The sequence below is a fragment of the Equus caballus genome, chromosome 13 (genome assembly GCF_041296265.1).
Source record: "Equus caballus isolate H_3958 breed thoroughbred chromosome 13, TB-T2T, whole genome shotgun sequence".
Lineage (NCBI taxonomy): Eukaryota > Metazoa > Chordata > Mammalia > Perissodactyla > Equidae > Equus > Equus caballus.
Window position 1 is genome coordinate 53,655,322 of NC_091696.1, and position 27,006 is coordinate 53,682,327.

Genomic DNA, 27,006 nt, shown 5'->3' on the forward strand with positions numbered 1-27,006 from the left:
GGGGTGCAGAGCGCCAGCGGCCAGCTGTCCAGTGACGGGCCGGGTGAAGTCAGCCGGTGACGCCCAGGTCTTACTCTTACAGCGGGAAGGCGGGCACCACCTGCAAAAGAAACACCAAGAAGGCCGAGTCAGGGAAGAGCATGGGGGCCGAGGCACCAGGCCCCTCAGAGGACGCGGAGAAGAACCAGAAGATCATGCAGTGGATCATCGAGGGGGAGAAGGAGATCAGCAGGCACAGGAAGGCGGGCCACGGGTGAGTCCTGGGGCGTGGGTGCAGGCGTGCGCAGATGACTTGCCAGCCCCTGGAACTGCTTGGCCAGTGTCTGCGCAGCTGTGTTGTGGCCCCACCCGCCGTCTTACTGCAGACCACCCACGGTTTAGGCGTGAATTCCACAGCGTCAGCTCCCATCCATCGCTGCCTGAGCTCGCTAACGCCACCCCTGTGTGGGCCTGTGATGGGCCTTCAGTGTCCTGGGCCTGCTTGTGAGGCCAGCGCGGGGTCACTGCACCCCTGTCCGCGAGCTCCTCTCCCTGCAGCCCCACTTGCTGAGGAGGGCGCTGCTGTCACACGGCTGCTCTTGGGACTATTTCTGGAATGTGATGCTGCCATGTGACAATGACCCGAGTCGCTGGGGAAGTTAGGCAGGCGCCCGATTGTCACTGCAGACAGAGCCCGCAGGAAGAGGCTGTTTGCACGTGGCCGTCCCCCGGGGTCGGTGGGGAAGGTTCTCACTTAGTCCTCATCCCTCCGACCTCGACGTCAACCCCACGGGGCCAGAGGCTGCTCTGGGGGGTGTGGAGCTGGGCCCCGGAAATACCCTTGCCACCCCACATGGGCGGGTCCATCTGGGCCTGGCTCAGACAGGGCAGGTCACACCTGAGCAGGTGGCAGGGCTGGAGCAGGTGGGATCTGCCCGTCAGTGTGCAGGCTGGCCCTCCTTCCTTGGTCTCAGACTTCCCCGACCTCGGCCTGCCTTGGCTGCAATGAGGAGGGCTGCGTGTGCGTGTGCGAAGGAGATGACACCTGCCTCGCCGTCCTGAGTGGCGACTCGGGGTCCCTGAGTCCTGTGTCCACGTGGTCTTAGGAATGAGCCCCCCGCCGGTGTCCAGACCCCTTTGCAATCACAAAGCTTGTCCTCTCTATTGGGATGGGGTGGATTCTCGGCTTCTCTAGATTTCTCTCTTTTGTGGGTTTTCACAAGGAATGAGTCTGTCCTGCCCACCCCCAACCCCAAATGAAGGGTTTGTGGTTGACAAGTAAGAGGCGTGTCTGGAAACAGCCTCCTGGGGGGAGGGGGAGGGTGCTCCTGCCGTTGGGATAGGCTGTTTTAAATGCTGGCACCTTGGTGTCCCCACCAGGCCCTCGGTGACCTCCCCGGAGCCCCGGGCCATGGGGCCTTGGCCCTTGTTGTTCTTACCTAAGGCAGGTGGGCTGGGCCGGGGAGGTGGGCCCCGGCTGATGTCTCTCTGTGGCCACCTAGTGGGAGGACCCCACCTCCCCCAGGTCCTTCCCTTGGGCAGTTCTGCGTCACGAGGGCGCTGGCCCGACCCACTGCCCAGGTGCTCTTGTTGGGGACCCTCATCTGCTCCTGGTGCCGAGCCCCCTGCCTGATCCCTCTGCCACAGTGCAGTGAGGTGGCTGTTTTCACACGACCTCGTCTGCTGGTCGTGGCGGCACGTGCATGGGTGTGAACGCGCCCTCTGTGTCCGATAATGGGGGAAAGGCATTTATCATGTTGAGGGAAAATTATACGTTTAGAATTACGCCAATGACGGTAAATGTTTCTGTGGGGGAAGGAAATAACCAGTATACTGAGAGTGATTGTTTCTAAGCTGTGAAATTATGGATTATTTATCTTTTTTCTGTAAGTTTCCTGTGTGTTTCAGGTTTTTCACAAAGAGCATCTATTTTAACATTAAAATATTTTTTAAAAAGCACTGAAAACTTTTTCTTAAAAAAGGTCTTTATTTAGGATATGATTTATATTTCAGTAAACCTGTTAAAAATAAGTTACAGAGAAAAAAGTGTGAGAAAGGGATGTTTGTTTATGTGGCACAGGAGGAAATGCAGAGGTTCACGTGGCCTTCGGTGGCCAGGGGCACAAGGGCACTGCTGCCCAGCGCCTGGGGGTCAGGGCCACACCACCTCTGCCGGCCCTGCCCCCCCTCCCGGCACTGCCCAGGGCCCAGGATTGCCAATGGTGCCACAGCTGGTGCTCTTACTCCCGCAGATCTTCCGGGACAAAGAAGCAGCAGGGGCATGAGAGCTCCAGGCCCCTGTCCATCGAGCGTCCGGGGGCCGTGCACCCCTGGGTCAGCGCTCAGCTCCGGAACTCCGTCCAGCCCTCTCATCTCTTCATTCAAGACCCTACCATGCCGCCCAACCCAGCCCCCAACCCTCTGACCCAGCTGGAGGAGGCCCGCAGGCGCCTGGAGGAGGAAGAGAAGAGAGCCAGCAAGCTCCCCTCGAAGCAGAGGTACGGGGCAGGGGGAGGAGGAGAGAGCCGGCAAGCTCCCCTCGAAGCAGAGGTACGGGGCAGGGGGAGGAGGAGAGAGCCGGCAAGCTCCCCTCGAAGCAGAGGTACGGGGCAGGGGGAGGAGGAGAGAGCCGGCAAGCTCCCCTCGAAGCAGAGGTATGGGGCAGGGGGAGGAGGAGAGAGCCGGCAAGCGGGGACAGGTGGGCCATGCTGGGCACCCACCCCCTGGCAGTACTGGCTTCTTCCTTTTGTCGAGGGCCACCTAGGGCGTGACAGGTGGCCCTGTTGTGTGATCAGGGCTGGGAGGGCAGCTGGTCACCACTCTGTCCTGGGGAAGGACAGGGCCCCTCCCTCTGACCGTGCCCGCTCTGCTCTGAGTGTGTACTCACCCCGGGGCCCGTCGCGATGTAGAAGTGCGGGAGGTCACACAGTCGGTTGCACTGGCTGCTGTGCAGGCTGAGCTCAGGGCGGGGATCCGGCCGCCTCCCTGCACAGCCACCCTTCGAGGAGCCCCGAGCGTGTCATTGGCTGGGTGGAGGTAGACGGTGCTGAGATTCGTGTAGACTCTTCTCTGGGGCCCCGGGCCCACAGCCGCTCTTCATTCGCTCTCCTGGGCCTTGAGGGCTAGAACGTCAACCCGCTGTCGCCGTGGCTGCACACCAGGCCCCGTTCTCTTCTCCAGGGAGTGGGGAGCCCTCCCCTTTGTGGTGGCAGCTTCTCTCAAGGCCGGAATGTGGCTGTCCCAGGTCTTCCAGGGCCTTGAGGTCAATTTCCCCGGACGTACTGGTTCCTTCAAATTCCCAGGTGGATCAGGGTCTCTGTGAGGGGCCTGAAAGCTGTATTTCTCCCCCAGAGCTGGGGATCCACAATGGCCACGGTTTGCCTCCGCTGTTACTGGCTCCCTTGCCCAGTTTTCAGTCAGCTGGGCATCTGGGGTTCGACTCCCCTTACTGTTGGCCTCACTGTGTGTGGGGCGGCCCTGCTCTGGGGGATCCGGGGTCAGGGTGCAGACCGTCCCCTGTGTCCATCTCGTCGGCGCAGCCGGAAGCCAGAATGTGTCCCCCGGGTCATCGAGGCGACCACATTTGCGGCCAGCTGTGTCACGCCACGATCCTGGTCAGTCAGCAGAGTCATCTCTGGGCAGTAGATCTTGCCTCATACTGGGGGACGCGCTCCCGTCTGTCAGGCCTGTGACCCGGAGGCAGCCGGGGCAGCGAGAGGCCGCCTCCTGCTGCGCAGACCACCTGCTGGGCTTCCTGGGGTCGTCGCCGCCCAACTCGGGGGCAGGGCTTGCGTCTTCTTTTCTGCAGGTTAGCAGGGTGGCGTCTTTCTCGCCGGTGACACGAGTGGAGCCACACGGCCTCTGTGCTGCGTGTTCGGGGTGCGAGCCTCCTGCTGGGGTCTCAGCTGGTGGCTGTGGTGTCTCCGCGTGTTGTCAGTCGGGGCTCATGGCCTTTTGTGAATGGCTGCAGACCGAGCAGAGGTCTGGAGGCCCAGTAGGGGTGCGGGCCCTCCCTGAGCCCCTCATGGGTGACCCCTGCCAGGCCGGCCAAAGTAGAGGTCATCATCAGGGCCACACAGAATCATGCCTGGAGGTGGACAGCCTTGGAGAGCAGTTGCTGGGCAGCGAGCCCCAGGACAGGCCTCCCCAGCTGCTTCGGATGTGGCAGTGGTCAGGCTCCAGCACCCGAATCCACGTCGGAGCGCTGAGCGGGCAGAGCCGCACCCACAGAGAGGAGGCGAGGGGCAGACTCTCTCTGGAAGCTCTTCTCAGGGTGGACGAAGTGACGAGATCCCCATGCCGCAGATCAGCGCTTCCCCAAAGTTCTTCCTGGGAACCCAAGGGCTCTGTGACCAGATGAGGACTCTGGGAACTCCGGATCCGCTAAAGCCACAGCCGTTCTGACTGGTCCTGACAGAGCCCTTGGTGCTCGAGTCAGCCCTGTGCTCCGCGCTCCGAGGAGGGTTGGTGTGCCGTCTGTCCCACACCGTGGGAGCCTCGTTTGTGGTGATGGAGCCTCTTGGGGAGCCCCTGCTCCGTCTGCCTGCCTGTCACCCGCTGTCACGCGGAGCGCTGGTGGAGCCCGCTGGGCGTGCGCTCACTGACGCGGTTGTTCCCTAGGTATGTGCAGGAGGTCATCCAGCGGGGGCGCTCCTGCGCCAGGCCAGCGTGCACGCCCGTGCTGAGCGTGGTGCCAGCGGTGTCCGACCTGGAGCTCTCCGAGACAGAGTACGTGCCCCCGGGGATCTTCCCGGGACCGCCCGCCCACCCGTGTCGCGGGCCAGGTCCTGCGTGGAGCACTGTTCCCAGGATGGGAGCTTGGGCAGCACACTGGAAGAGCCAGGCCTGCAAGCCGTTCCTTTCCGTCTCCGTCTCAGGAGGCGCTGACCTCCACGTGGTGACAGATGACCCACAGGCCACAGAGGCAGTCACTCTGCCTCCTTTGCTCTGACCACGCGACCCTGCCCGCCTTGAGTTTCCTGAGCTTCCCAGCCAGGCCTCGGGCCTCGCTGAGCTGAGACTGGCTCACTGACAGGGTTGGGGTTGCAGCCGCAGTCCCCCTGGCGTGCTGGAGGCGTCAGCTCCGTTGGTGCGCGTGCCAGTGCTTGTGTGGGTGACACGGGGATCAGAGCTCTGTGTTCCACTCCCCAGGCTCACCAGGAGCAGGGTGGGTGTTGGGGACCCGTCAGCCTTGTGTAGGCAGTGCTGGCCGCCCCATCCCTCTACTTTTGCTCCAGACAGAGCAGAAGGGGCCCTTCAGCCTGCGTAGTCACCCCAGACAGCACTTAGCACGTCTGGCTGGTGCGTCACATGGGGACGAGTGGCGCTAGGAGACGGGGTGCTGCCTGTCATCCCAGATGCAGCGTGGCTGCCCGGCACCCCTCAGGATAAGGGTCCCACCCAGCTGGACAGGAGAGGGTGCGGCCTCACAACCCACTCCAGAAGCCTGGCCGACCGCTGCCCCTGGTCTTGGACAAGCTCTCTTGTGGAGAGGTCCATGTCAAGACCCGTCTTGGTTCTCTGTCCATACTGGCCTTCAGGTGTTTCTGAAGCTTTGGGGTCTGAGGCCTTGCTAGGATGCACGCAGGGTGGCCCCGACGGAAGTGGGCTGTGTTGGTCCGGTGGCCTGGCAGCTTAAGAAGCCCAGTGGAGGGACCCACCGTGGGCTCCGGCCCCGGGAAGCCTGCTCGCCCATTTGTGTGTGGTCGGGGTTGGGGTGCCGCCCACCAGCCAGCTCAGGCCATGGAGCCCTGGGGCCTCACCACACGTGAAGGAGGGTGGGGGGCGAGCTGAGGCAGTGGCTGGGCACGGGGCAGGCAGGCAATGAACTGATATCTGTGCTGTTTCTGTGTAGAGCAGGCTGGTGCGGGGCTGGGCCCTGGGTTGAGATGTTGCGAGGGGTGAGGCCCCCAGGGGGCTGGATGCGGCTGTGTGGCTGGGCCGGGCATCGGGCCCATGCTGATGTGGTTGTCTGAACGTGGCACGGCTTGCTCCTGCAGCCCTGCCTCCTCAGTCACTGGGGAGTCCAAGGCCCACCAGGGGTGCCCCGTGGGACCCTGAGACCTTGCCATCACAGCTGCATCTCTGCTCCCAGGATGAAGTCGCAGAGGAAGGTGGGCAGTAGCAGCACCCAGCCGTGTGACAGCATCGTTGTGGCCTACTACTTCTGTGGGGAGCCCATCCCCTACCGGACCCTGGTGAGGGGCCGCGCCGTCACCCTGGGCCAGTTCAAGGAGCTGCTGACCAAGAAGGGCAACTACAGGTAAGACCGGGGCTGGGTGGGGCTGCCCGTTGGGTGGGGTCTCTGATGAGCAGGCGCCCACCCAGGAGATGGTGCCATGTGCTGGGTGCCTTGTCCACACCTCTGTCTGTGTCTCGTTCAGCCCTGGTCTCCACCATAACCCGCCCATCCCACCCGGCTGCTGATGTGGCCCCTCCTGGGTAAGCTGCAGGTGGCCTCGGGCTGCGGGCTGACTCCGGCCCCATTTGACTGAGGCCTCCAGGCTGACTGAGGGGTCTGGAGAGTCTGGAGGGACCCGGTTCAGGGCCCTTTCCCCGAAGGTAGGAATAGATGCCTGAACACAGCAGTCTGTCGGTCCCCGTGCTGGTCTGACCTGGGTTGGCCCTGTTTTCCGCTTCCTGATTCGGCCCGTTTTTACTGGTCTGGGAAGCCATGGCCCCCTCTCCAGGGTCCATGCTGTGCTGCTCGGCCCTATGGCCTGAGACCAGCCCTGAGAGGCTCCTGAGTGAGCACTGTAGGAGGAGCAGGGGCAGACGGGGTCTCAGCCGGGGTCTGCCCGTTGGGCATGGGTAGGTGGTTGCCTCTGTCCACCGGGTGGCCGAGAAAGCACCCCTTGGAGATCCTGGCCACTGGGGGAGGGCCCAGTTCCACTGGCTTCCACTTGGGCCTGAGTTGGGGGAACATTACCCCAATGGAGACAATAAACTCAGCTCTTGGGGAGCAGAAACCCTGTGCCCATCCACTCCTCCCCCATGGCACCCTCGAGTCCAGAGTGGGGACCCCCGCCTGTGGTCACTGTCGGCCCACGGGCAGGCAGGCCCTAGGCAGAACCAGCTCTGTGCCCTGCAGGAGACCCCTGGAGCACGGCCACCAAGCTGCTGTGCGCACGCGGATGATGGGCCGGGGCTGGGGGGGCGGCCCAGGGCGGGGTGCGGGCAGACCCTCATGCCCCGACGCCTCCCTCGCCCCGATGCAGATACTACTTCAAGAAAGTGAGCGATGAGTTCGACTGTGGGGTGGTGTTTGAGGAGGTTCGCGAGGATGAGGCCGTCCTGCCCGTCTTCGAGGAGAAGATCATCGGCAAGGTGGAGAAGGTGGACTGACCGCAGCCTGGCCTCTGCGCCCGGCTGGGCCCTGTCAGGTGGGCGGGGCAGCCACGCTGAGCCACGAAGGGTGCGCATGTCATGTGCTGTCATGTGTGTGCCTGACACACGGCTGCTGGGGAGGCCAGCTGCTGCCCGCCCCCCGCCACCCACCCCTTGGTCCATCTGTCCAGGTGGTGGTCCCTCCGAGTGGTCCCACAGGCTTCCAGCCCGCTGCCGACGAGGAGGGAGCCCGTCTGCCCTCCACAGCAATACTCGGAGGGGCCGCCCCAATGACCCACCCCAGCGGCCCTGCTGCTGACCACAGGCTGGCCCACTGGCGCCTCGCCGGGTCACCCCACCACGGGCTCTGCTTCTGCCTCTGGGACTCACCACCACGCCCTGCCCTGGTCGGGACCCGCGAGGCCTCTGTAAACTGTACATGTCACCGAGTGCCTTCAACGCAGCTTGTCTCTTGCCCGCCACTATGGACCTGGCAGCGGAGCGCCGCGGTGCCCTCCCTTCTCCGCCCTCAGGTCCCCAAGCGCCGGCTGTGCGGGACCTAGGTCCCCCTTCCCAAGGGCCCGTGTAAATATGTACATTTCTCAGGCCAGGGCCAGCGGGGGGCTGCCCCGGGCCCGTTTTTCATGCGCTGACTTGTACAATTATCTTTTCAAAGGTACTTGGATAAGAATGAAATAAAACCATTTTTGAACCTTCTCTGCCTGTGGAGGGCACCTGTGTTCAGTGGGTCTGACTGGCAGGCCTGTCATCCTCGACCAGCTCCTGGGGCATGCAGCCTGTCCCCTCTAGCCTGGCCTGGCCATGTGAGCCCTTGTCAGCCCCTGGCGGCGAAGGCGGTCACACCAGCCTCCGAGGGACATGGGGTGGGGTGTCTTGTGCAGCCACGCTCTAGGGCTCCGGAGAGGGTGGGGCTGAAGCCGGCAGCCACGCCAGGTCCCCCTTCCTGTCCAGGTGGGGCCCCAGGCCCAGACCTGAGCCAGGCATCCACCCAGGTGAGCTGGGCGCCCAGGCTGGGTCCATCCAGGATGGAATAGGCCCCAGGAGGCTGAGATTTGGCCAAAGCCAAGGGCCAAGGGGAGCCGTGCTCAGGAACCACGCACATAGTCCAGGACCAAAGTTCTTTATTCATGGCCCACCGCTTCCTTGGGTGCCGGAGCAGACGGTTCCCCCGCGGTGACCTGGGCGGCTACAGCTCCTCCTTGGGCCCTGTGGTGGAATTGGCTGGCGTCTCCTGGAAAGTCACCGAGGCCCAGCTGGAAGCTGCACCCTCTGCCACCCCTGCCCCCGTCAGCCCCACAGCCATGCATCCAGAGGACTTGTCTACAAGCCAGGAAGCGTGGGACAGAGGCACCCACCGGGAAGGGGGCTACGGGCTCCTCGGTGGGCTCCTCTGCAGGCAGCTGGCCCCCGCTGTCCAGGAACTTGGAGAAGGTCTCCAGGTCCCTGGTGCTTTTGTAGTCAATCACCTGAGGGGAGACAGGAGGATCTGGAGGACACACCCACCCTGTCCCACACCCGGGGCACCCTCCCAGGCAGCCCCCTCCAAGGCTGCACCCCATCTCCCGGGCACAGGACAGCCCGAGGAACTCCCAGACCAAACCTCAGACCAAGGGAGACAGGGTCCCGCCTCACCTTCCGCCCGGGCCCTGCGGGGAAGTACTTGAGGGTGGGGAAGCTGTGCACTGCGAAGGCCTCCAGCTCGTTGGCTGTGGCGTCCAGCTCGGCAATGACGATGTCCTCATGATCCTTGTACTTCTCAGCCAGTGCCTCCCACGCGGGGGCCATCTCCTTGCAGTGGGGGCACCAGGGGGCATCTAGGACAGGGCGTGTCAGCAAGGCCAGCAGGGGCCCCCCCCCGCCCGCCCACTACCTTCTGCACTCACAGAACTTGATAAACACGTTCTTGGTTTCGTCAAAAGCCACCTGCTCGAAATTCTTGCCTACGAGGGTCTTGAGCGGCTGCTGGTCCCAGTCGGGGGGCACCTCCTGGCTCAGGTGGTAGGGCTGTGGGGAACCGGGCCCAGTGCTTCGTTGGGGATCTCTCTCAATTGCTGTTGCTCCCGCCCCCGTCCCTGGCTGGGCAGCCCAGCAGCAGACCTTGACCTGGCCGCTGAGGACTGCATGGCAGAAGGCCGTGATGGTGGCTGCGGTGACCAGCTCCCCGGCCGCAGGCGCGTACTTCTTGGTGGTGTCCATGTCGATGAAGCGCAGGGTGGGGGCCTCCTCGGCCCCGAGACCGAAGTACCGCAGCACGTGGTCGTTGTCGGCACCCACGTCCACCACCACAAACAGCACCTGCCACAGGGAGACCGCGCTGGGCACCCCGCCTCCCTGCTGCCCCGCCCTCCCGCCCCCCCCCCAGTACCTGCCCCCGGAATGGGGGAGCCGCCTCCCCAAAGCCCGCCAGCAGCTCCTGGTGCGGGGCCAGCGTCTGGTTGATGAACAGCAGCAGGTGGTTGGGAATCTTGGCCGCAAATATCTTAGGGGATGTCTGCAGGGGCAGGCCAGACTCATGGGGACCGGCTCGGGGGCACCCTCCCACTCCCCCACCCCCGCCCCTGCACCTGCAGCCCGACGCACCTGGCTGTTGAACTCCGTGACCAGGTGCATGCTGTGTGTGAGGAGGAAGCGTGACAGATCTCCCTGGTCCAGGCCCAGCTCCTCGTCCACAGGGAAGTCTGCTCGCCCCTCATCAAACTGGACAACACCGGGTGGGTCAGCAGGAGCCATAGCGCCAACCCTGAGCCCTGCCTCGGCCCTGACCCACCTTCTTAAAGAGGACCACGGTGTCCTTGGTGAGGCCAAACTTCTGGAAGAGCTCTGGCTGGTCAGTGAGGCCAAAGGTCATATCCAGGGCATCCTGGGCCAGGGCCAGGAATGCAGCCGCGTCCTCGTCCTGCAGGTCCTGAGAAGCCCAAGCCTGTGAGGCCAGCTGGCGCCACAGGCCCTGCTCCCACGGCCTGGCCCCTGCCCCGTGCCACCAGCTCACCCGGAAGAAGCCGATGACCACTACGTCCTGGGCATCTATCAGTGCTCGGGCGCCTTCCTCGTTCTCCAGCCGTGTGGCGCTGGACCCCACCCGCCGCCTCAGCCACTCAGCGATGCCTTCGGCCTCCCGGGGGCCTGTGGAGAGCCCCCTCAGCATGGGTCCAGCTGCTGCCCCCGCCCCCCACATGCCCACGCCCCGCACCAGTGTACTCCTCCGGGTGCAGGCGGTCCCCGTCACGGAAGAACTTGAGCGTGGGGTACTCGGTCACAGAAAACTCCTCCGTCAGCTCCGGCTCCGCGTGCCCGTCCACCTTGGCCAGCCTGGCTGTGGCCAACTCTGCTGCCAGCAGGGCAGCCGCCTTGCTGTACTCGGGGGCCAGCACCTTGCAGGGCCCACACCATGGGGCGTCTGGTGGACAGGGCCATGAGTGCCCTGGCCTCCGCGGCCCCAGCCACAGCTCCCGCTCCCGCCTGGCCGGAACCGGCAGACCTTGGGGTCAGTCAGGTCTGGAGGGAACAAGCACGACCCGTCCATGCCTTCCTCCTTCAGGGATCCTCCTAAGCCCCAGCCACACTGAGCCCAGCAGCACAGGGCAGCTCCTCAAGGCCCCCAGCTCGGGTGCAGTGGCCAGCAGCCCCCGACAGCGAGTGTCAGGAGGACCCACATGATGCAGCTCCCTGAGGCCAGCTCCTCGGCCACAGGCTGCCCACTGGGGCCTGCTGGCCAGGAATGGCTTTCACACATGTAAAGAGCCACAGAAGGCGCAAGGCCTGAGTGCAGCCTGGGCCTTTACAGAAAGAGTTTGCGAAGGACAAGGACCTTGGTCTCCCCTGCAGCTGTGCCCCTACCTGCTCAGGACCCCCAGGCCCAGCTCAGTCCCACGGCTCTGCCTCAGGTGCCCTCCGACGGATCCCCAGGAGCACAAGGGGGGCCGAGTGACCTCAGAGGAAGCCCCCATGTGCATGGAGTGGGGGATTGAATCCCCAGCCCCGCTGGCCCCGAGCACTCACAGAACTCCACCAGCAAGGCAGGGTGCTCCTGGAGAGCTCGGGCCAGGGTGCGCCGGCTCAGCACCAAGATCCCATTCTCCTCCTCGGTGACCTCCTCCTCGGGGAACTCCTCCTTGAGGAGCTCCTCCGAGGGACCCTCGGGCCCTGGCCCCTGTCCCCATGGGCCTGAGGCCCCAAGCAGCAAAAGCAGCAGCACAAGCAGCAGCTGGCCGTCCATGGCAGTGCCGGGCCCACAGGGCAGGGGCAGATAAGGGGGCCGGGGGCCAAGCTGCAGCCGCCACGTGGCACCCAGGCCCAGTCGCACGGAAGATAAGGCCCCAAGGCTCCCCCCACCCCGAGGGAGGGGAGGCAGACAGAGGCGACACCGAGGGCACAGAGACAGGGCCACGTTTAATAGGGCTGTTCAGGGCACAGTGCCAGGCCCAGGGAGGAGGGGTCCCAGGACAGGGCAGAGGGCATGGAGGGTCTGGTCACTGACAGAGGGGGTGGGGGAGTGCATGGGGGTCCCTGTGCAGTGACAGACAGGCGGGGGAGACAAGGACCCCGAGTGGGAAGACAGCCCCAGGCAGGGGTGGTGCTCAGCTCTCCCAGTCTCGGCAGATTTGGAGGCCCCACTGCCAGGACAGGTGGTCCGTCCTGTCGTCATCGGTGAAGAAGGATGTGACCACGTAGGCACCCCGCACCAGCGCGCCCCGCGGCGCCTCCTCCACCGGAGTTACGAACTCATACTCCTGGGCGCTCGGGCCGTAACTGCCCACCATGTACACGGCCTTGTCCACTGGGGGAGGGCCGGGGCATCAGGGACCGCCCTCTGCCCACCCACCACGCCCCGCAGTCCCCCAGCCGCCCTGTCATGCCGCCCTCACCACGCAGGCCCTGGCGGTAGGTGTGATGCAGACATCTCAGGCCACTGACGATCTCCTTATTGACCTGAGGGACAGAGGGTGTAAGGGTCCCCGGGGGCTGGGCCTGAGGTCGGCTGGCGCCCCGGGGACAGCAGCCTCACCTTGAAGGTGATCTTCACTCTGTAATCCACACCCTCCTTCAGGATGAACACCTGGTTTTTCAGCGCAGCCAGCTCCCCTGCAGGGAAAGTGCGCCTAAGGCGTGACCTCCAGCCACGGCCGAGACCCAGGAGCCCCGTGGTGGGTGGCACTTGTGAGGTCTACAGTGACGGGAGATGGGGCACAGGGGTCTTAAGAATCCATGGCAAGGAGCCCAGGTCTCTATCCCAAAGGTCAGTTTGTAGTCTGCAGCAGGGAGTTCCCTGTGAGGTCCCTGGCCGCGGCTCAGGGTTGCACCTGGCATCCTGAGAGTTACCTGTGAGGTCCATAGTGATGGGCCCTGGAGCCTGCTCGGACATCAGTGTCAGCCTGGTCACCTGCACGTTGGGCAGGCTTGGGTCTGAGGAGAAACCAGGAGTATCTACAGGATGCCCCCCCCCACCCGGGGGCCCCCGCATACCCACCACGGGAGGCAGGGGCCCCCCACCCCACCCTCAACGCCCCCCCACCCTGGGGCCCCCGCATACCCACCACGGGAGGCAGGGGCCCCCCACCCCGCCCTCAAACCCCCCCCCGCCCGGGGTCCCCACATACCCGCCACGGGAGGCAGGGGCCCCAGCAGCGCCTGCTTGTACTTGGCCAGGCTCTGGTCATCTGGGTCCAGCTGCTGGATCTCCAGGAGGCTCTTCCTCCCCGGGGCCCGGTACTCCGGCACGGCCTCGTCGAGCGCCTCGTCTGGTGGCAGCTGCCCCCCCTCCTTGTCGGTCAGGAGGACTGGGGTCCGAGAGGTGCGTGAGCAGCTGTGCCAGCTGCCCCTGGCATTTGCCGGCCCAACTGGAGCCCCCCATGTGGCCAGCTGTACCTCTCACTGCCCAAAGGAACTTAGGAGGAAGCCGGTGGGAGCTCTGAGAGGGAGGGGTGCACGGGGGCTCGGGGAGAGGGGTAGGCCAGGGAGATGCAGAGCAGCACCCACGCCCAAGTGCTTCAGGAGGGCGCTGGTGGCTGGAGAAGGCTCCCAAGAGACAAGAGCCAAGCGCAGCCCTGGAGGCACTGGCTGCCTTCTCCTGGCCCAGCCAGCCAGCCAGGGCTCCTCCCTGACTCCGAGGCCAAAGGTGAGGGGAAAGGAGACCCCAAATCGGGGACAGCCCCGAGGACTGGGCCACCCCTGTAGAGGGAGACTCCCAGGCCTCCCCTGAGCAGAGGCTTAGCCCCCCAGGCTCCCTAGGGTCTCCCAGTGCTCCCTGGCCGCTTCCCATATCCCACAATGCTCTTGGACGCCTCTGGGTCCCCATATCCTGCTCTGGGAATGCGTCTCTGTACACCTGCCCACAGTCCTACGGGTTCCTCCCCAGAATACTCCTGGGGGGGGTTCTCTCTGAAACCCTGGCTGATGCTCTGGGGCCCCCTCCCTGGTGCCTCCAGGGCCAGTCTCCTAGAGCCCCTTCCCAGGGTGCCTTGGGGTAGGGGTCTTTCTAGGCCCCCTCCCATAGTGTCGTGGGACAGTCTTTCTGAGTCTCTGGCCACTGTGCCCCAATTTTCTCAGGGGTCACCATACGCCCTGAAGGGGCCGGAGCCCCACCCAAGGGAGAGGGTATCTCAAGGCAGGTTCTCCAGGGTAGGGGGTTCCCCTGCCGCCCTGGCCTCCCAAACAGACCCGCCCACTCCTGGCTCCTTTCCCGTGAGTGTCTAGCTGGACGAAGCCCCCACCCCTACCAGAGCCCAGCCCGGGGACCGCCCACGAGGTCCCCACGCGCGCCCCCAAAGTTTCCGCGGGGGAGGGGCCCGCCCCGCCCCGGCCCGAACCCCCTCCCCTCCCGCCGAGCCCCCCGCCCACGTGGCCGCCCGGGGCCCGCCGGCCGCTCACCTCGGGCGCACAGCGCCAGCCGGAGCAGCTCCAGCAGCTGCGACCCCAGCTCGCACGCGTCCAGGCCCAGCATGGTGGCCGCGGCCCGGGCGCCGCGGAGCCGCCGAGAGCCGCCGCCGCCCCGCCGCCGCCCGGCTCGGCGCTCAGCCCCGGCGCGACTGCGGTGAGCTCATCCCGGCCGGGAGCGCCCCCCGCGCCCAGCGCCGCGCCCGCGCCGCGCGCCCCCAGCCGCTCCGCGGACCCCGCGCAGCCCGCAGAGACGCGCGTGTCGCCCGCACGGCGCCGGCACCGGTCGTCCCCGCCGCGGGCGCACCCGGACCCCGCACGGCCGCCGCGGACACGGACGCACACGGCCGCGTCACGGTCCCAGCCGCCGCCCGGCCCGCACCCCGCTCTGGCCACTGGGGCCGCCCCACCCAACGGCGCCGCGGGCGTCTGGGGAGTCTCCGGGGAAGCCCCCTGGGCGGGGCGGGTGGGGCTGGGGGCGCCGAGCGGAGCAGGTGCGTGTGTGTCCCCCCTCCCGCGTGTCCCCAGGCCCTCATTACCTGCAGGCAGTGCAGGCTGCACCTGGAGCCCAACAGTCCCCCACCCTCCCCCACCCCGCTCCCGCTGGAGCTCCTGTCTGGGCAGAGGGGACTCCTGGAGTCCGTCCAGCCTTGCGGAGCAGGGGGCTGTGTGTGTCTGCACAGCCTCCTGGCCCCGCACCCCAGAGGTTCGCAGTGTCCACACACAGGGATCCCGGGTCCCACGCACACGGTGAGGTGCAATCAGGAGACACACAGCCATCACTCAAGTGTTTATTGACTGAGCTGTGTCAGTATGGCAGGGTGGGGTCTCTGTTGGCTGTGGGGACCTGGACGATTCCAATGGCCCGTCCTTGGGGAGAAACAGACACTGATCCAAAACAGAACCCCCTGGGTGCAGTGCTGAGAAGGGAGCTTGGAGGGCTGGTCTTGATACCTAAACAAACGTGGGGTGAGTAGCCAGGGGTCAGCCCGCACAGAGAACAAGGGTGAGCTGGACCTTGGGCTGAGGACAGCCGGAGTGAAGGCCGAGGTCTGAGCTGGGGAGGAGGCAGAATGCCAGCCTGAGTCCTTCCACCCCATCCACCCCCACCTTCATTTCTGAGGACGCCCAGGGATCAGACCCACCCTTTCCCAAAGGTGCCCCTGAGCAGGAGGCCAGCAGGCCATGGGTGCCAGAGAGCTGCCCCCCTTGCGGCCCCACCCGCCCACAATCTTTCAAGGCAGGATCCCCCCAGCTGGGGCCCAGGCCCTTCTAGGGCCCCGTCCCTGCTGCCCCTTCCCTGGGACGATGGGTGTCAGTCAAGGAAGCCAGTTGTCCCCAGGCTGGGGACAGCTCCGGCCTCTGGTGGTCTCCAGCCTCTGTGGATGCCCCCCGTCCAGAGGACAGCCAGGCCTGGGGCCAGCCTGACCCGCCTGTGTGGGGGGAGGACTTCACTGGGGGACAGTGCCCTGGCAGAGGTAGGGGCCCCCCAGTGCCCCGGCCGGGACTCCTGCGGGACCTGGCCTTGTGGGCAGTGGAAATAGATTCAGACAGCTATGTCTGAGGCTGCTGGCCAAAGGAAAAACCCCCATCCTGCCCCGCCCCCAGCTCCCCCTGAGTGGGGAGGGGAGGGGAGGGACTCTATCCCTGAAAAGCAGAAATAGACCTGTTTGCACCTCTTAAAAATGTCCCCAGCAAAGGCGGGGGTGGGGGCGAAGCTGTTGGAGGAGAGAAAAAGGGCCAAGATTGAGCCCCCAGCCCTGGGGCGAACCTTGGGGGTGTGGGTGCTTGTTGAGATCCTGCCTCCTCAGTGAAGCCCCTCTCCCACCGTCTAGGGGTATCCTGGATGTGGTCTCTGTCTGCTCCTCCACTGGCCCCACCCAGGCCTCCTGCAGCTGAGGGGAACTGAGCCCGCTGCCACCTTCCCCCAAGCCTCCAAGGGCCCCCATGCAGCACACCTATGCAGCCACAGCGTCACAGCAACCTGGTGGCACACACACAGTCATGTATGGGATCAAACAATTGCAGGGACACACTCCTAGGGCAGTCAGACCCCTCATGTGACCCCACAGCCCCCTCCACTGCTGGTCCCCACATCCTGAGGGTGCTAGGGTGCTGCACGTAGGGTGGGTATGCGGGGCGGGGGGGACAGCAGACCCGAAACCTTTGTCCCCCACCGCAGCCCACCTTCGCCCCGGGGCCCCTCTCCTGGAGACCCTCCCCGCACGGAGCGCCCTCCCTCTCCCGGAGCCCCCTCCTCTCCCAGGTGGGCCCCGATTCCCTCACAAGCCCCCTCGCAAGGTCCCCAGCGAGTCCCTGGGGCAGGGTCTGAGGTTCTCGTGTCGTGGGGGAGACTCCTCGGGCGCCGGCCGGTTCCGCACCCGGAGTGGGCGCTGGGCCGACCCAGGCCGCGCGGCCGCCCAGGGTTAACTGGGGCGGGGCGGGGCGCGGGCGGGCGCGGGGCGGGGCGGCGGGACACCCTCACCCTCCCGGCCGTCGCCATGGCCGCCGGCCCCGCGCCCCCCGGCGGGTGCCCCAGCGCGCAGAGGCCGCATCTGAGCAAGGTGGGTGCCGGGCGGACGTCCCACCGTGCCCCAGGTTCCCGACATCCGAGGGCAGGAGGGGCCGGAGAGGAGTGGGTGCGGGTGCGCGCGAGTGTGGACGCTGCGCGAGCGCGCGAGTGTGGACGCGGGGCTGGGGGCGCTGGCTCTGTGTGGGGCGGAGCGGCGCCGGGCGGGCGGCGGAAACCCCCGAGCTGAGGGTCGCCCCTCGCGTCTGCCCGCTCCCCCAACCCCCGCTCGCGCCTCCACCTCCAGCCGCGGCCTGAAATACCCCATCGCTGCGCGTTAATCCCCTCTGAGCGCCCTGATCCGGGCAGCCTGGCCGGTCCGGGAATCAGGGTCTCGGGTGGGGGAGGCCGGCCAGAGCGGACCCTCAAGGCCCCCTTCGCCCAGATGGAGCGGGTGGTCGTGAGTATGCAAGACCCCGACCAGGGCGTGAAGATGCGGAGCCAGCGCCTGCTCATCACTGTCATCCCCCACGCGGTTGCCGGTGAGGGGCCGCGGAGGCTGGGGTGGGGGGCGAGCGGCCCTGCCTTGGCCTCCCCCCACCCCAGTCTCTGCTGTGCAGGCAGCGACATCGTGGAGTGGTTGATCCAGAAGTACTGCATCTCGGAGGAGGGTGAGGGGTCGGCCCGCTGCCCGTCCCTCCCCCCACCCCCCTGGGGGTCGCCCTGCGGATGGCCTGGGCGGGGCATCTCCGGCGCACCCATGTCAGACCAAGCCCAGTGCGCTGGGGAGGGGAGCTTGTGGGGTGGGGGTCCAGCTCGGCTCTCCCCGCTGAGCACTCCCCACGCGCCCCCAGAGGCCCTGCACCTGGGCACCCTCCTCGTGCGCCACGGCTACCTGTACCCACTGCGGGACCCCCTCAGCCTCCTGCTCCAGCCAGACGACACGCCCTACAGGTTCCAGGTCAGGCTCAGCTGGGAGCAGGTGGAACGTCCCCCCCTCCAGCAGCCCAACGAGTGGGGACCCCTGGAAGGGGCAGGGCTGGGGTTGGAGCAGGGTACTGGGTGATTTCACTGCAGGCCTGGTGGTCCAGCCACGCTTCCCCAAATGGGCTGGACTGGAAGGGTCCTTGTGGTAGAGACACCAAGTTAAGGGGCGGGACTTTCAATTTTTCTGGGGCCACAGTAGGGCCCCCATAAAGGGTAGTGCCTGGGGAGGATCCTCCAGGGGTCCTTTGACCCCTGCCCCTGAAGGAGGCTGTGTGGGGCCTGAGTGCAGGAGCCTTCCACCTCACTGTGTCCTCAGTCATGACGGACGCCCCCTCCTGCCCTCCCTGGCCACAAACAGGCACCCAGGCTGGGCCTGCCCTCAGTCCCTGCCCCTCCCTGGCCTCTCAGCACAGGCTGTGACTGCAGTGGGGACTTGGGCTCCTCCCCACCCTGCCCTGGGGCTGCACCTCGGAGCCCGGAGTCAGGGAGGCCATCCCTGCACAGGGCCCCAGGCGTGAGTGGAGCTTGGTTCAAGGTGGAGAGAATGGCCCGGGTCAGTGACCCTCGGGGCCATGGGCGGACAGGCAGATCCTGGCAGCCAGCCCATTCTCCTCCCAAGGGACCTGAGAGGGTGGGGGCAACTCCTGGGGAGGGAAGGCCCAGGAGGTCCCAGACATTCTTGTCCCTGCACTGCACCAGACGCCCTATTTCTGGACGAGCACCCAGTGGCCAGCCGCCGAGCTGGACTATGGTGAGTGGGGAGCGGCAGGCTAGCCTGCACAAGCTCCCAGGACTGGTGGCCTCTGGGTAATGCCAAAGGGAAGGAGGGGCAGAGATTGCTCTTGGCAGCCTGTCCCCCTGTCCTTCCAGCCATCTATCTGGCCAAGAAGAACATCCGAAAGCAAGGAGCATTGGTCGACCATGAGAAGGTGGGCTCCCCGCCAGGCTGAGTCCAACCCTTGGACCTCAAGCCCCACTTGTGGCCCCAGGGCCTCACAGTTTGCCCTGGAGCCCACAGCCCAGGCCCCAGGATAATGCACATGCGCACAACCTCTAAGGCTCAGAGCCGGGCACGGGAGGGGTCACCCACTGAGACCTCGACCCCCCAGGAGCACTACAACCAGCTGCACAGGAAGATCAGCCACACGTGGGACCTGGTAGTGATGCAGGCGAGGGAACAGCTGCGGTGAGGCCCGGCCCTGCAGCCTTGGGACCAGAAGGCACGGCCGGCTTGGCTGCCTGCCCGGGCCCTGGCCTGATGGGGTGGGGGAGGCGCTGTGGTGGGCACGGTGTCCTCCCAACGCCACCTCCCCCCCAGAGCAGCTAAGCAGCGCAGGAAGGGGGACAGGCTGGTCATCGCGTGCCAGGAGCAGACCTTCTGGCTGGTGCACAGACCCCCGGTGAGCCCCGTGTGGGGATGGGGCGGGTTGCGGACGGCAGTGGGGTCCTGCTGGGAGTTGGTGTGTCTTGCTCAAACGGCTCACGCAGACCTGTGCTTTGAGCCTGTGGGAAGGACGTGCCTTTTGGGGTCCTGGTGGGTGACGGGAGGTTCTAGTTATGTGGCTCATCCGAACCCAGAGACCACAAGGCCAGGCCTCGCTGCCCCACACTCCCGGACCCCAGGACAAACCAATTTCTCTCCAGGTCTGAGGGAAAGGCACTGGGAAGCAGAATGGGGGTCCTGAGGACCCTTGGGAGGAGGCAAAGTGGAGCCAGAGCATGAGGGACAGAGGTCAGAGGCCAAGAGCTTCTGGTGGGTTCCTGCCTTACCCAGGGCCGTGGTCCTCGTGGGTTGTTTGAGGTCCCCTATTGTGTGGGCCTGTAGAGAGATGAAGTGGGCACAGCCAGGGGTGGCCGGGCAGTCACAGCTACCGTGAATGGAAGCTCCTGTGGGAAAAATCCATGAAAAAAAGTGAGAGGAACCCACAGCCCATCCAGTGTGTGGGGGGCGGGGGGATCTGGGAAAACAACTCGTCGTGCACCTGAGGGCCAGGCAAGAGGGCATAGTGGGCGTGGCCCCAAGGCTGTGCGCATGGCCCGGGGTCAGCCAGGCTGACCATGAGGGGTGGGGGTCCATGTGGAGGGGACCTCAGGGCGAGTGGGCACGAGGCGGCGGTGAGGGAGGGGCCAGCCCGGGGTGTGTGACTGAGGAAGGGGTGGTGGGACGTACGGCTGTGGTGAGGGACTCTCTGGAGAACGTCAGGTTTCTGCTTGAGCAGGCGGCTTGTGGAGGTGAGCTTGGCGGAGGCGAGGAAGAACGGGGAGCTTTGGGGAGAAAGTCAAGGATTTCGCCTGAGTGGCAGAGCCAGGCTGGGGCGAGGTGTGCATGTGGAGCTCAGGGGGCCATGCGCTGGGCGAGGTGCTGGAGAGGAACCTGGAGCCGGCTCTGGGAGGGGAGGTGGCCAGGAGCTGGGAATGGGTGGAGAGGGGACTCAGAGAGGCTCAAGGCTCAGGCTCCTGGGTTCCTCTGAATCTGTTTTCACACTAACGGCATGGCATGTGGCTGCAGAGCTTCGGCATTGGGGGCTAGTGGGGGCAGGAACGTAGCCCCGGGCTGGGTCTCAGCAGCCCACCTCAGCCCCCCACCTCATCTCCTCTCCCCTCTGCAGCCTGGGGTCCCCAGCGTGCTGGAGCAGGGTCCAGAGCGGGGCTCCTGCACAGCCAGGCGAGTGCAGATGGTGAGGGCCCTGCACGCAGCCCCCAGCCCCCCCCAACTCCTGCACCACTGTGGGACTACTTGGGGGCTGCCGTCCATCCTTCTGTCCATCTGTCCATCCAAATGGCAATTGACGCAGCTGCTCCGCTGTATCACTGCCCCGCTCCTGGTCTCCCTCTCCCCTCGCTCAGTCCCCTCTCCCAGCCCCCTGCTAACTCTCGCCTTCTCTCGCCTCCCACCTGCTGCCCTGGGTGCAAGTAAGTGCAATGACTCCAGGCGGGGGGACGGGAGTGCTCTTCCCCAAGACCAGGGCAGCATCAGGGTCCACAGGGAGTTGGAGGGGTGACAAGCAGGGCCATGGGCCTGAGGGACTTGGGCCAGACCAGCCACCTCCCTCCAAGGCCTCTGGTGGCCTCTGGAACCAGAGGGAACTGGACCTGCACAGACATGTCCAAACTTTGTAACAGCAGGGCCCTCTGTTCAAATCCTGTGAAATCTAAAATACGGAACAGGTTCGCCTGGGGCCTTACTGACAAAGCTTCTTCCTAACCTCGAAACCCTAAGCTCACGGTCATAGGTTTATAGTTCCCCCATCATAAAGTCGGTCAAAGAGAACTGAGAAAGACTGAAATCACAGGCCTCCTGAGGGTGCTGTGGCCCTCGCCTCCGCCTGTTCCCGTGTTGGTTGTGAGTGTTGGGAGGGGCCAGTCATTCCGTGGTCACACTCTGTCCCAGAGCCCATGAGCAGACGGCAGGCGGGGTCTGAGCTCTGCACACAATGAGTTAAACTTGGAGATAAGTTAACAAGGCCAGGGGCCCAGCATGAGCCCATAGCAGCATCTCTTGTGCATAGGTTGTTTATATAAAGGATCTAAATACATCTGAAAATATGAAAGAGTGACAATTGGGGAACCTCAAAGCAACTTTGAGAACCTAAGGGCTCCATGGAACATTCTGGAAAATGCCAGACCATAGGCCCCTAGACGTTTCCTGGGAAGTCAGACCCCTCATTGGAGGAGGGGGCTCTGAGGGCTGGGACAGGGGTGGGATGTCAGTCCCCAACAGGGGCCTGCCTCCTGACTGCAGCCCACCCGGCCCTTTCCAGACCAAGAACATGGATTTCTACAGGCGGGAGGTATGTCCTGGGGGCCACTGGGAGGGGAGGGCTGGCCGACCCCTGCGCAGGCCACCTCACAGGTCTCGTGTCCCAGATCGAGTACTGCAGGAAGGCGCTGGGCCGGACCCGGGTGAAGTCCTCAGTCTGCCTCGAGGCGTGAGTGGGATGGGGGGTGGTGGCTGGGGACCCCCAGCCCAGAACCCAGACCCTCCTCCCTGGCCCTCGTCCCCACAGCCCCTCCCTGCCCTGGCCCTGGCCCATCCCCACCCCCAGGTACCTCAAGTTCAGCAGCCAGCACGGGCCGCATGACCCCATCATGTCCGGGTGCCTGCCCAGCAACCCTTGGATCGCAGACAGCGACACCTACTGGGTCGTGAACGCACCCAGGTGAGCCCAGGATGGCCCGTGTCCTCCCCACCTCCCCACCTGCCCCACATTCCTTGTGCTCCTGGCTGACCCCGCCCTCTCCCCCAGCGTGGCTGCGCCCACGAAGCTCCGTGTGGACCGATGGGGCTTCAGTTTCCGGGAGCTCTTGGAAGACCCCATGGGACGCGCCCATTTCATGGAATTTCTCAGGAAGGAGTTCAGTGGTGAGAAGCTAGAGGCCCTGCTCAAGGTCCCAGGGCGGAACACCCCCGACCCTGTTCCCACCAGCCCTGCCTGCAGCTCGGGGTGGGCCTGACCTGGTGCCTGGACCCCCAGCCGAGAACCTCAGCTTCTGGGAGGCATGCGAGGAGCTGCGCCACGGAGGGCAGGCCCAGGTCCCCGCCCTGGTGGACGCCGTGTACGAGTGAGTGCTGAGTGGCGGGTGCTGGCCGGCGGCCGGCTGGGGTGAAGAGCCTGGACCACCCGGCTGTTCCCCGTACACAGGCAGTTCCTGGCCCCTGGTGCCGCCCGCTGGGTCAACATCGACAGCCACACGATGGAGCGGACCCTGGAGGGGCTGCGCCGGCCCCACCGCTACGTGCTGGACGACGCCCAGCTGCACATCTACATGCTGATGAAGAAGGTAGGCACCCCCTCCCTGTGCCGCCTGGGAGGCTCAGGGGCATCCAGCCCAGGCCAGGCCTCAGTGTCCCCCACCCCCAGAGCAGGGTCAAAGGGCCACCGCCCTGGAGCCCTGTCTATACACTCACGCCCCCAGGGGGCTGCCCTTACTCTGCCCTTTATAGCAGAACAAACTGAGCCTCCGAGGGGCTGCCCCAGGCACGCGCTTAATGAGGGCCCAGCGCTGACTTTAAGAAGCATTTTAATAGGGAACAATTCAGATATACACAAAAATAAAGTGAAATGATGAATCCCCTGGAACCTACTGCCTGGCTTCAAAAATGGTCACCCAGGGCCTGTCCAGACTCACGGTCACTCCTGCCCACTGCACCCACCCCATGACTTTAGCGCCGTTTCCAGCCTTCCTATCTGCAGGTGTTTCGGGAAGTTCCTCTGAAGGACATGGACCTTCTCCCTTTTCAACTTGACCGCACATGCCAGCATCACATGCTGAACACGAGCAGCTTTCCCTCCACGGCCTCAGTCGGGGTCCTCGCTCCCCAACGGCCTCCCTCCGTGTTCGTTCTTGTTGCCACTGCAAAAACACGCCCCCAGCTTGGTGGCTTAAAGCCATACAGATTTATGCTCTCGCAGTTGTGGAGGCCAGAAGTCTGACACGGTCTCCCTGGGCTAACATCAAGGGGTCTGCAGGGCTGGTTCCTTCTAGAGGTTCCAGGGGAGAATCCGTTTCTGGCCTTTTCCAACTTCGGAAGGCGCCGCATTCGTTGGCTCCCGGCTCCTTCTCCCATCCTCGCAGCCAGCAGAGCACAGCTTCAGATTTCTCTGTCTCTGACGCTCCTGCCTCCCACTTCAACTTATAGGGGCCCCTGTGATCACGCTGAGCCCGGCTGGGTCATCTGGGGTGCCTCCCAACCTCGAGAGGATTAACTTGATCACATCTGCAGAGTCTCTCTGCCTTTTAAGGGACATAGTCACAGCTTCCAGGGCCCAGGGCTTGACATCGCTGGGGGCTTTTATTCTTTATACCACGGCCTAGAAATAGTTCTCTTTCTATTTTCTTTTCAATTTGCTTGAATTTGGATCCAAACGAGGTCCATACGTCAGAATTGATTAAGTCTCTTAAGCCTCTTTTTGAAGTGTCGGTTTCTTCTCTAGATCTTTTTTTTCTGATTTCTGGTTTTGTTTTGGAGGAATTGAGTCCTTTGTCCTGTAGCATTTCCCACCGTCTGGATTTTTGCTGACCACACCCCTGTGGCATCTTGGACGTGTTTCTCTTTGAGGTCTCCCCTATGTTTCTGCAAATCGGTAGTCACATTTAAAGTTTGTCAGATTCATCTTCGGTTTCATTGTTTGTGTCTTTGGTCGGTTTTGTCAAGAATATTTACTGCAGAGACGTGCTTGCTGTGTCTCCATCAGAAGGTCTGAGAGCTCCACCCCTCCTCTCTCTGTGACATATACAGCAACTCACAATCGTGGCTCAGATCCGTGATTTCTTTAGGGTTTGACGTTCTGATCCCATCACGGCTGAGCTGGAAGCTTCCTGTGAGATGCCTCCCTCGCCTGCTCTTTGCTGGCCCAGCGGCCCCATCCTAGAAGAAAAGCAGAATCAGTGCTCGATTCTTTCCTTTTTTACCACTTTTAAAAATAATAAGTGGGACCCCCTCGTATCTGCAAAGGGTGGTCAGTGAGGGTGGGATGTTTTTAATACCCTCATAAATTCACATTTTCACCAGATTTGATGGGTTTTTATTCTTACATGATGTTCAGAGTGCCACGTCTCCGGCCAGCTGGCTCTTGAGTCATTTGATGTGCCCCGCCAGCCCCGGGGGCTTCCTTGCTTTCTCGCATGGTGGCTTGTCCCACAGCACAAATTTGGACGACTCCTGCCCGGACGTAGAGGCAGCAATTTCCACAGAAGCCCTGGCCCTTTTTCCAGGGTGGTGTTTAGACACCTTGACCTGCACTCCAGTTGTGTCATTGAGACTGGGGTGGCCATCGTGCTCAGGCCTTTCAGTGGACAGAAGTGGGACATAGGTGTGTTTTAAATAAAATCTATCCAGAGTTCATCCTAAGACCTGTAATTCAGATCCAGGATTGCCGCTTCCTCAAGTTCCTTGACCTTCCCTCTCTGTCCTCACTCCCCTACCGAAGATCTTTCCATCTGCTTTTCTTGAAGTTCACGCAGGAGCACCGACGAGCAGCACAGCTCTGCCGTTTACAACGCAGTCACAAAAACGGCTTCCTTCTTTCCCTTTTCTGTCCTTGGTGTGTGTCCTACGGGGACGTCTCCACGAACAGCTCCACCATGTGGTTCGGGTGGTGTCACCCACCGGATGCCCAGCTAGACTTGTTCCACTTCACTTTCAGTGTTTGCGGATTACTTATTTATTTATTTTAAGATTTTATTTTTCCTTTTTCTCCCCAAGGGCCCCCGGTACATAGTTGTGTATTTTTAGTTGTGGGTCCTTCTAGCTGTGGCATGTGGGACGTCGCCTCAGCATGGCCTGGTGAGAGGTGCCGTGTCCGCGCCCAGGATCTGAACCAGCGAAACCCTGGGCCCCCGAAGCAGAGCACGCGAACATAACCACTCGGCCATGGGGCCGGTCCCCTTATTTTATTTTTATAATTATGTAAAATATCAACACAGTTTCAAAATCCAGTATACGAAACAAAGTACATTCAAATAAACCTGCTCGTGTCCCTGCCCCTCCATCTTCCCTTCTTCCCACTAATGTTAACAACTTGACTTTTATATTTATTTGTCTTTTAAAAATATGAGCAATTCAGTTCGTAGATTCCCCTTCCTCTTTACTGAACACTATGCAGTTTTCCTCAACCTTGTTTTTTATTTGGCTCCATGTCCTTGCCCTCACTCTGCTGTTACACAGAGAACAGGGGTACGCTGGCTCCCTGTGACAGCTGCTCAGGAGTCCCCTGCTGGAGGGGCCGTGGTCCGTGCTCCAGGCATGGGCACTGGGCTCCTACCCTCCTTTTGCTGGTAAATGGCCCAGCTGGATGGGAGCCCAGGTCTCCCTGAGGCTGTCTGACTTGGTGTGGCAGGTCTGGGACCGCCACCTCCAGCACTGTCCCCTGGGGGACCTGAGGGTTGGAGGAGACCCCAGCAGCGCCAGCTGCACCGCGGGGAAGCTGGCTGAGGCGAGGGGCTCAAGGGGTCAGGGCTGCACACTGTCTCTTGCAGGATTCCTATCCCAGGTTCCTGAAGTCCGACATGTACAGAGGCCTGCTGGCGGAGGCCGTGGTCCCCCCGGAGACCAAGTGGCGGTGAGCCGCGGTGGGGCCCAGCGCCTGGAGCCGGCCAAGCCCACAGCGAGGTGGGCAGGAGGTCGCCGCCCTGCACTCAGGCCCGGTCTTGCCCCCAGGGTGTTCCCGTTCATGCGGAAGCCCAGGCGCTCGAGCCCCAGCCCTGCTCTCCTCGCTTCCATGGAGCCCGCTGCCGCTGCTGGCGGCCCCAGGGGTGGTGACGGGGAGGCCTAGGTGGGCCTGACAGCAGGAGGAGGTGGCCATTCTCAACTCTCATCACTGTCCCCTCGGTCCTGGAAGCTGCTGAGGCCCCGGCACGGCGTCCCCTCGTGCCCAAAGGGCCTGGCCTTGCTGCAGGGCCAGGAGCCTCTCGTGGGCTTCCCACCTTTCCCTTGGGCCCCCCCCCCCCAGAAGGGACCGGTCCAGGTGCTGGCTCCAAGGGAGGGGCTGTCATTGGCCGAGCTTGGGTCACCTGGAGAACGGGGAGATGGGATGGGCAGACCAGACTGCTGCCACGCGGAGCTCCTGGCGTTCTGTGGTCTTCAGCTGAATGGTACTGGGTGCCCACGCCCATCCCCAGAACCATTAAATGGGCGGCGAATACCTGGGGAGCAAGATGCACACACAGACTGGCGGTTTCCCGCAGGCAGCACTTGCCTGTGGTGAGGACGTGCCGGCCTCAGGGCGAGTTCACCCGCTCCACTCGCCCGCAGGATGCTGATGGGGACCCACAGAGGTGGGGACACACGGAGCTCCCCCAACTCCACTGGGGCCGTGCTCAGCCTTCCGACGAGCACAGAGCCATGTGCAAAGGCATCGCCCTAGCCTCAGCCGTCACTGCGTGTCTCAGACCTCGTCCTGAAGGTGCACCTCCGTCTGGTCTCCTTGAGGCCGTGGCTTCTCCGCCAGAGTCATACAGAGGTGGCTCCCGTGTCATCACCCCTCTGACAGCCGTCCTGGTTCATGGCCAGGGCGGATCTTTGCCAGGGCTGACAGGTGGAGTCTTTGGGGGAAGAGGTGGTGACACCCATCACCATCTCTCGCGGGGCCCCCAGACGCAGGCTGAAGGTGCAGCCACTCCTCTGGGAGGCAGCTCTGACTGACACAGCTGGGGTGCCACCCTTCCCACAGGGCTGGCCCCCTCCCTCCCTCTCCTGCCCACGCCTGGCACAGAAATAAAAGACCTTCAGCCATCACTCTAGGCCCTGCTGCTGTGGTCCATATTGTGGCGTGAGTGTAGATGTAGGGTGTGTGTGTGCATATGTGTGG

At 63.8% G+C, this 27,006-nt stretch overlaps 4 protein-coding genes and 1 long non-coding RNA gene across 33 annotated transcripts in view; 2 read left to right on the plus strand and 3 right to left on the minus strand.

The window, feature by feature from the left end:
• Nucleotides 1-8,022, plus strand: part of AXIN1 (axin 1) — a 57,161-nt gene extending 49,139 nt beyond the window's left edge. For 3 of the 7 annotated variants that reach the window (XM_070231289.1, XM_070231291.1, XM_070231288.1), the window contains exons 7-10: nucleotides 83-253; nucleotides 2,232-2,477; nucleotides 6,074-6,241; nucleotides 7,197-8,022. In XM_070231289.1, coding sequence (XP_070087390.1) covers nucleotides 83-253; nucleotides 2,232-2,477; nucleotides 6,074-6,241; nucleotides 7,197-7,323 — 712 coding nt within the window. In that variant the 3' untranslated portion in view covers nucleotides 7,324-8,022. Of the gene's footprint in view, nucleotides 1-82; nucleotides 254-2,231; nucleotides 4,443-4,599; nucleotides 4,708-6,073; nucleotides 6,242-7,196 lie in introns of all 7 variants that reach the window. The other 4 variants (XR_011424427.1, XR_011424428.1, XM_070231287.1 and 1 more) reach the window with 2 other exon arrangements.
• A 408-nt stretch (nucleotides 8,023-8,430) lies between these two features.
• On the minus strand, nucleotides 8,431-11,651 carry PDIA2 (protein disulfide isomerase family A member 2). 2 transcript variants are annotated; one of them, XM_023616764.2, is made up of 11 exons: nucleotides 11,326-11,651; nucleotides 10,517-10,723; nucleotides 10,316-10,449; nucleotides 10,094-10,231; nucleotides 9,907-10,023; nucleotides 9,692-9,817; nucleotides 9,424-9,621; nucleotides 9,210-9,330; nucleotides 8,959-9,140; nucleotides 8,682-8,792; nucleotides 8,431-8,532 (listed from the first exon to the last, which is right to left on the minus strand). In XM_023616764.2, exons 1-11 carry the CDS (start codon nucleotides 11,540-11,542, stop codon nucleotides 8,452-8,454), a joined length of 1,632 nt encoding a protein of 543 aa, XP_023472532.2. In that variant the 5' UTR covers nucleotides 11,543-11,651; the 3' UTR covers nucleotides 8,431-8,451. The 2 variants fall into 2 exon arrangements, with proteins under 2 accessions (XP_023472532.2, XP_023472533.2); XM_023616765.2 differs by having other exon boundaries at nucleotides 8,431-8,557; nucleotides 11,326-11,649.
• A 45-nt stretch (nucleotides 11,652-11,696) lies between these two features.
• On the minus strand, nucleotides 11,697-14,396 carry ARHGDIG (Rho GDP dissociation inhibitor gamma). Its single transcript, XM_023616766.2, has 6 exons — nucleotides 14,194-14,396; nucleotides 12,924-13,103; nucleotides 12,646-12,729; nucleotides 12,332-12,408; nucleotides 12,192-12,255; nucleotides 11,697-12,103 (listed from the first exon to the last, which is right to left on the minus strand). Exons 1-6 carry the CDS (start codon nucleotides 14,264-14,266, stop codon nucleotides 11,904-11,906), a joined length of 678 nt encoding a protein of 225 aa, XP_023472534.1. The 5' UTR covers nucleotides 14,267-14,396; the 3' UTR covers nucleotides 11,697-11,903.
• Nucleotides 14,397-16,225: 1,829 nt separating this feature from the next.
• Nucleotides 16,226-26,933, plus strand: RGS11 (regulator of G protein signaling 11). 22 transcript variants are annotated; one of them, XM_023616759.2, is made up of 17 exons: nucleotides 16,618-16,763; nucleotides 17,154-17,250; nucleotides 17,329-17,379; nucleotides 17,563-17,669; nucleotides 18,395-18,446; nucleotides 18,566-18,624; nucleotides 18,805-18,881; nucleotides 19,014-19,095; nucleotides 20,305-20,373; nucleotides 21,457-21,486; nucleotides 21,563-21,624; nucleotides 21,742-21,855; nucleotides 21,943-22,058; nucleotides 22,171-22,258; nucleotides 22,339-22,477; nucleotides 25,676-25,758; nucleotides 25,857-26,933. In XM_023616759.2, exons 1-17 carry the CDS (start codon nucleotides 16,701-16,703, stop codon nucleotides 25,969-25,971), a joined length of 1,404 nt encoding a protein of 467 aa, XP_023472527.2. In that variant the 5' UTR covers nucleotides 16,618-16,700; the 3' UTR covers nucleotides 25,972-26,933. The 22 variants fall into 22 exon arrangements, 19 of the variants coding, with proteins under 19 accessions (XP_023472527.2, XP_023472528.2, XP_023472521.2 ...); XM_023616760.2 differs by having other exon boundaries at nucleotides 21,463-21,486; XR_011424894.1 differs by having other exon boundaries at nucleotides 16,226-16,763; nucleotides 17,154-17,379; nucleotides 20,305-20,360.
• LOC138917194 (uncharacterized) lies at nucleotides 22,701-24,747 on the minus strand. The gene is made up of 2 exons (XR_011424896.1): nucleotides 24,233-24,747; nucleotides 22,701-24,065 (listed from the first exon to the last, which is right to left on the minus strand). It is a non-coding gene; the product is annotated as an uncharacterized lncRNA (long non-coding RNA).
• Nucleotides 26,934-27,006: the final 73 nt, after the last annotated feature.

Bases quoted from the DNA above. Each gene is read 5' to 3' on its own strand.
- RGS11 (XM_023616752.2), top strand. From the start codon at position 16,701: ATGGCCGCCGGCCCCGCGCCCCCCGGCGGGTGCCCCAGCGCGCAGAGG. The intron at 18,882-19,013 runs GTGAGGCCCGGC...CCTCCCCCCCAG, and splicing joins CAGGCGAGGGAACAGCTGCG to AGCAGCTAAGCAGCGCAGGA. The intron at 22,478-25,675 runs GTAGGCACCCCC...TGTCTCTTGCAG, and splicing joins TCTACATGCTGATGAAGAAG to GATTCCTATCCCAGGTTCCT.
- ARHGDIG (XM_023616766.2), bottom strand. From the start codon at position 14,266: ATGCTGGGCCTGGACGCGTGCGAGCTGGGGTCGCAGCTGCTGGAGCTG. The intron at 12,730-12,923 runs GTATGTGGGGAC...GTTTCTCCTCAG, and splicing joins GCCCCTGCCTCCCGTGGCGG to ACCCAAGCCTGCCCAACGTG. The intron at 12,409-12,645 runs GTAACTCTCAGG...CTTTCCCTGCAG, and splicing joins CATCACTATGGACCTCACAG to GGGAGCTGGCTGCGCTGAAA.
- PDIA2 (XM_023616764.2), bottom strand. From the start codon at position 11,542: ATGGACGGCCAGCTGCTGCTTGTGCTGCTGCTTTTGCTGCTTGGGGCC. The intron at 10,450-10,516 runs GTGCGGGGCGTG...GGCTCTCCACAG, and splicing joins GCACCCGGAGGAGTACACTG to GCCCCCGGGAGGCCGAAGGC. The intron at 10,232-10,315 runs GTGAGCTGGTGG...TGGGCTTCTCAG, and splicing joins TGGTCATCGGCTTCTTCCGG to GACCTGCAGGACGAGGACGC.